Source organism: Mustela nivalis, assembly GCF_964662115.1.
Source record: "Mustela nivalis genome assembly, chromosome: 1".
In the NCBI taxonomy this organism is placed as follows: domain Eukaryota; kingdom Metazoa; phylum Chordata; class Mammalia; order Carnivora; family Mustelidae; genus Mustela; species Mustela nivalis.
Genome location: NC_139020.1, coordinates 207184170 through 207190562, shown reverse-complemented (window position 1 = coordinate 207190562; position 6393 = coordinate 207184170). Strand labels below are relative to the sequence as shown.

Sequence of the window (6393 nt, the reverse complement as noted above, 5' to 3'; positions counted from 1 at the left end):
GAGAGAGGGGGAAGCAGGCTCCCTGCCAAGCAGAGAGCCCGATGTGGATCCCAGGACCTGAGCTGAAGGCAGAGGCTTTAACCCACTGAGCCACCCAGGTCCCTGTTTTTTTTTTTTTTTGTTTTGTTTTTAAGATTTTATTTATCTATTTGACAGACAGAGAGACAGCTAGAGAGGGAACACAACCAGGGGGAGTGGGAGAGGGAGAAGCAGGATTCCCGCCGAGCATGGAACACGATGCAGGCCCAATCCCAGGACTCTGGGCTCATGACCCGAGCCGTGCTGAAGGGAGACTCTCAAACGACTGGGCCACGCAGGCGCCCACATTTGTGTTGTTTTAAGCCATTCAGACTGTGGTAACTTGTTATATTGGTCCTAGGACAGCAATATTGCTACTATGTCTTTAATTTTTTTTTAAGCCGTTTGTTTTCCTTTTACTTTTTCTTACCTATCTGTTTTATCACTCTAAGTGCGCATCTCTGTGAGATACCTGGTTCACTGTGTCGGTGAGGCTTTTCCAATGTGCAGCCTCCTGGCTGCACATCTTGTCCCAGTCCTCTTCCTTCTGGTTGCTTCCGAAAATCAGGACTTCACCTCAATGCTGTACAGAGCTCCTGAGGAACTAGTAGTTCCCATATTGGGGTGCTCTGGTTGGCGCCCACACACGGATTTGGCTTTCCCACAAGTCTTCGAGCCAAGCGCTGTCACCCATCCACACTCTGCCGGTCCTTTGATGACAGCTGATGGGGGTCAGATTTGCCACCCCCAAATATGCCACTTTAGCGAAAGGATTATTTTAAGCTGAAGGCAAGTGAGATGCAGAAGAGGCCTCTGTTCTCCCCTTTTCTACCTAAAAGCAGGGCATACATTTCCTTTTAAGAAAGTGACATAAATTTCCCTTTTTGAAGATGTCCCCTTTTCTCCTAAATCAGGAAGAGAAGAGTGACTCATCACTGAAGATAGAGAGGCACCAAAACGAGCCTGTATCATCAACAAACCTTATGAATATAACCTTTATCTTCCATTCGTTTCTACCAGACATTTCCTAGTCATTTCCCCACCATTTATCGTCCCTGGAAGCCCAAATCCCCTTTTCTTTGTTAAAATGGTATCTAAACCCCTGGGTCTAATCACTTCTTTGAAATTCACTGCTTTTCTATGCATGTAAATATTCATAAAAATGATATGCCTTTTCCCTATTAATCTGTCATTCATTAGCTTAATTCACAGGCCACAATCACTGAATCTAAGAGGGTAGAGGCAATGTGTTGCCTCCCTGACACAGTGGTAAGTTCCCATTTCACAGACAGAACATTGAGGTTCAGAGAGATAGCAACTGGAGGCTGTGGATTACAGGAAGCACTGAGGACACATCTGTAATAAGCCTGGGTCTCCTCAGACTGTTTTCCCCAGGAGGGGTGCTGCCCAGGGCATTTGCATGGCAGGCCAGGCTTTCAGAGTCTCCATTTCCTTGCCCCTTTGTCAGCCTTCCAGATGTTGTGGCTAAGGCCCCGGGGACTGAGGGATTTGTGAAACCAGGGCTTAAGCCAAGTCACACCCTCCCTCTTCCTCTCCTGATCCCTCCTTCGGAGTCTCCTGGGCCTTTTACACCTGCTCTAGCCCGAAGGTGTGGGTGGCGGAGGCCTGGGGTCCAGCTTCCTGACACTCAGCCACAGGTTTGGCCTTTGGGTCCTGGGGTCGTTGGGGAGCTCTGGCAGTGGGCCTTGTTCCCTCATGGACAGATGGCTGTGGCTTCCCTGGCTGCAGATGGGCCCACGTGCTCCTAAATAGCCTCGGCACCATGGGAGGTGGACCTCTGCCAGAGGCCAGCCCTGCCTTGGGCAGGCAGCTGCTCTAGAAGTCTGCCGGGGTTGTGATTGGCTAAAATGCCTGGGCAGGAAGTCAAAACCCTCTATTTAGCTTTTTGGTCACTTCCTAGATGTCATGATTATAGAAGGAGGTCTGCCTGCCTTGTCGTTTGGAGTCTCTCAGCCTTCTTAGCCCAAGGTAAGGTCAAGGGTGGTTGGGGTCTAGAGCAAGGTCTGTCAAACTTTCTGCTTTGGTGCCATGGTGATAATGTCATTGGTAAGCAATTGCTCACTCTGAGACGGGGAGGTTCAGAGAACACATTATATATTACGATACTATTGATAATGCTATTAAGATGTCCTGTGCCTTTAATACTTTCATTCTCTCACACGTGTGTGGTCAAGTTTCCAAAAGATGTGGGATATTGGAACAAGCTGAACGCAGAAGAGAAGCTAGCTGTCTTCTGTGAGTTGACATGAATGAGATGCAAAAAATGTAAAACAAAGCCTCTTTTTTCATGGTTTTTTTTTCCTTGAAAAAGTTGTTATTTTTCATTAAAAATATTATTACTCTAAGGTTTATTTTATTTTATTACTATTGGTAGGTTTATTATTGATTGCGATTTAGAAACTAGTATGTAGGGACGCCTGGGTGGCTCAGTCGGTTGAGCATCTGACTTCAGCTCAGGTCACGATCCCAGGACCCTGGGATTGACTCCTGCATCTGGCTCCCTGCTCGGTGGGGAGCCTGTGTCTCCCTCTGCCTGCTTTTCCCCTCTGACTGCCGCTCCCCCTGCTTGTGTTGCTCTCTCCCTCAAATAGATGAATAAAATCTTAAAAAAACCCCACAAACGTAATACATAGTTTAAAAAATTCTCAGTTTTAATTCCTAAATGGTAAACATAAGTGACTGTAGTCCACATTAATAGATATACTTTGGAGTCCTCAACAATTTTTTTTTTTTAAAGATTTTTATTTATTTATTTGAGAGATAGAGTGAAAGCATGAGAGGAGAGAGGTTAGTGGGAGAAGCAGACACCCCGCCGAGCAGGGAGCTGGATGTGGGACTCGATCCCAGGACTCCAGGATCATGACTGGAGCCAAAGGCAGTCGCCTAACCAACTGAGCCACCCAGATGCGCCCGCCCCCCACAATTTTTTTAAGAACGTGAAGGAGGAGGGGCACCTGGGTGGTTCATTTGGTTAAGCTTCTGACTCTTGATTTCAGCTCAGGTCATGATCTCAGGGTTGTGGGCCCCAGCCCCATGTCAGGCTGCAAGCTCAGCGTGGAGTCAGTCAGCTTGTCCTAACCCTCTGCTCCTCCCCCTGCTCTCTCTCTCTCTCTCTCTCTCAAATAAATAAATAAATAAATAATCTTTAAAAAAAAAAAAGAATGTAGAAGGCACTGATACCAAAAAGTTTGGGAATGTCAGATGTAGGTCAAGGGCCCTATTTGGCCCACTGCTTTTGTTTATAAATAAAGTTTTATTGGAACACAGCCACATTCACTTATTAACCTATTATCTCTGGCTGCTTTCCTGGTACAAAGGCTGAGCTGAAGAGTTGCAACAGAGACTGTCTGGGTCACAGAGCTGAAAATATTACTCTTTGATCCTTTAAGGCAAAGTTTGCTGGCAGCTGATATAGACTAATGCGCTTAATTGTCATAGTCTTATTATTATTTCTGTTTTACAGATGGAACAACAGAGGCACAGAGAGGTTAAGTCACTTTCCTAAGGTCACACAGTCAGTGAGGCTGGAGCTGAGCTGGGAGTGGTTCTAGGGAGGGTGGCAGGGCCAAGCTCCTCAGGTCCAGTGACTGTCCCCAATGGGGTGTGGTAGATGTTTGTGGTTAGTCTACCGCTGCCTGGCCTCTGATTTTCCTTCTTCTGTTACCCAGATGTTCCCTGAGGACCACCCCCCTCTCTGTGTCTATAGATTTTGTGGGGTTCTCTGAAACCCTCTCTAGGGAGGTGCTCCAAAGAAAGGCCTCTTAGCTCAACTTGAACAAGGGGTTATAATGGGCCTTTTGCTCACCTGAATCAACACAGCCCTCTCATCTTCTAACCTCACTGACTGCAGTTTTGTAGCTCTTGGCCATATTCACAGAGGCATTCACAGAACAGGCAGGGAGGTGAGGCCCTGAGGATGGGGGTCAGGGAGGGGGGTCTTCTACCATCTCCATCTGTGGGGTCAGCTTCCATAAGTCTGGAGTGGGAGGGTATAGACAGGTGCCCTGGGTGGGCTGTCAGTCCCTTCTGTAAGCACCCCACCTGCCCCTATACGTCTGCTACACTGCTGGCATCTTGAGCTGGCCATGACCATCCATTCGCACCCATGGGTGGGCTGCTTTGACTGAGCTCTAGGACTCCCCACTGCCAGGGTGTTTCCCATAGGAGTTCTGCTAATGTTTGGGACCTCACAGGTGCTCTCTGGGGTCCCAGTGGCCCAGTCATGCAGGATGGTCAATCTTCCAGAACGGTTGCTTTTAGATAGAACCTGTTTGGCAGGCAGATGGCTGGAGACCTGGGTGCCTGAGGATGGAGGTGTGGGGTGGCAGTGGGGGCACCGCTCTAACTTCCAGCCAGAACAGCTGGCAAAGACCTGGCTTTTGGCCTTGGCTTTCCTCGGCTTGTTAAGGTAGCCAGGATTTCTAGAGGTCTGGCCGCTAAGTGCGGTGAGGCACAGAGCCTGTCTGCCTTGTTCTTTGTTGGCTCTGGAGCAACACCCAGACATCGCCAAGACTGGATGCCTAGAGAGTCACAGCTTCCTTGGCTACTTTCAAATACGTTCAAAGGGCCTCCTTCTACCATTCCCCCAAAGAGACCTAGGGAGCGCTTTGCATAGGGATAAAGACCAGTGCAATCAAAAGCCCTTTGATTCAACTTTTTTATTATTTTTTTTTCTTTTTGAATGTCATGCAGTAATTCACAGTCCCAAGCCCACAGTTTTCAAACAAGGTAGGAAAAAGGAAAAAAGAAGCAAAGGAAATCTGTGGTGGTGGTGTTTTTTTTTTCTTTTTCTTTTGTTATTTCAAGCAGGACCAAATGTCAGAAAAAATGCTTCTTTTCTCAATCATTAATTTTTTTGTCCTTTTTAAAATTGTTTTTTTTTAAATTGATTTCTGCAGGCAGTAATAGTAGGGTTTGGTATAACCAGCAAGCACTCCTGTGTGTGTCTGAGAACGTGTGTGGGGTATGAGTGTCTGGTGGAGGTCTGTGTGGGACGCTGGGTTTCAGCTTCACTTCTGGCTTCTCCGCCACACGGGCCACCAGCTCGCGTTCACCAGGGAAAGGAAAGATTCGATTGAGATGATAAAACTCATCAATAGAAGCGATTTTTTTTCTCCCCTTTTTTTCTTTTAAAAATGTTTTTTTTTTTTTTTTTAAATTTCCATTTTTCCCCAAGGTTCTCCAAAAATGGCTGAGTTAATTCGAATCCCTTGGCTGTGTGGTTTGTCTGCCCCCCCCGAGGGCCCCCGTCGTGCGGGGGAGGGTCGGGGTTGGGTGGGGGGCGCATCACCGCCCAGGAGCGGCTTTTCTGGCCGAGGGTCTTTGCGGGACACCCTGGTGTGTCCGGGTCCTGGGGACTCCCTCCAGAGCCTGGGGTCGTCCGGCAGGTCCTCTCCTGGGCCCCTTCCGGGCCTCCCCTGTGTGCTGGGCAGGTGGCAGCGAGGTGGCCCCGCGGCCTGTGCGCGGCTCCTCCCCGTGGGGCGTGTGCGTGGGGTGCGTGGGGGGGCCGGGCGGGCGCGGGTGCCACCTCGCCCGGGCTTAGCACCAGTCGTCGTCGTCGGTCTCGCTGTAGGCTTCGTGCAGGCCTTTCCTGGAGCCCGGCCCGCGGGGCCTGGCCAGTCCGTGGGCCAGGTAGTAGCCGTTGGGGAGTCGCCGGCCGTGCCGGGAAGGCGAGGCGCAGGCCGGGCCTGGGGCCCGGGGAGTCCTGGGCGAGCACGTGTGTCGCGCAGGGGGTGGCGCGTCGTAAGCCGCGGCCCGGGGCTCCTCCCCGCCAACGCCGCCCGGGCCATCGGCCTCGTCGTAGTCGGAGCCGCGGTAGTAACCGTGATGTCGGGGTCCGGGGGGCCCCTCGGACGCGTGCGCGCCAGACGCCGGCCACCGCGCCCCGCCGTGGCGACACGCCCTGGGGGACTCGCTCCGGGCCGGGCCCGGGACCCGCCGCTCCATCGCGGGCGAGCGGCTGCTGCCGTGGCCCCCCGCGGACGGCCGCTCCCCGGCCAGAGGCTCGGCCGCGGGGCCCGGGTACCTCCGCGGGCCGCTGGGGGCCGCCCGGCCCGGCCGCGCCGCCGGCTGCTGCTGCTGTGGCTGCTGCTGCTGCTGCGGGGGCCCCGAGCCGCCGGCCTTACGGATCACGGGGGAATAGGACACGTGTGGCCGGGGGGTGGAGGGGGTCTGGGGGAGCTGGCGGCGTCCGCGCCGCGGAGTGCTGGTACCAGATGTTGAGGGGGCTGGGCTTCCACTTACGGAACTACTGCCCTACACGAAAATTGAAACAAAGGAAATCAAAAAAAAAGATACAACAAAATCAACCAGAAGGAGACGGAGGAGACACAGGGGACGGGCGGGAGAGAGGGA

At 51.8% G+C, this 6393-nt stretch overlaps 1 protein-coding gene and 1 long non-coding RNA gene across 11 annotated transcripts in view; one reads left to right on the top strand and one right to left on the bottom strand.

The window, feature by feature from the left end:
* Positions 1–1203: 1203 nt before the first annotated feature.
* On the top strand, positions 1204–2384 carry LOC309864403. The gene is made up of 2 exons (XR_014311505.1): positions 1204–2007; positions 2214–2384. It is a non-coding gene; the product is annotated as an uncharacterized lncRNA (long non-coding RNA).
* A 2298-nt stretch (positions 2385–4682) lies between these two features.
* Positions 4683–6393, bottom strand: part of CACNA1A (calcium voltage-gated channel subunit alpha1 A) — a 285358-nt gene continuing 283647 nt past the window's right edge. For 7 of the 10 annotated variants that reach the window (XM_082729516.1, XM_082729517.1, XM_082729519.1 and 4 more), the window contains one exon: positions 4683–6294. In XM_082729516.1, the coding sequence (XP_082585642.1) occupies positions 5578–6294 (717 nt within the window). In that variant the 3' untranslated portion in view covers positions 4683–5577. The remainder of the gene's footprint in view (positions 6295–6393) is intronic. The other 3 variants (XM_082729522.1, XM_082729521.1, XM_082729514.1) reach the window with 2 other exon arrangements.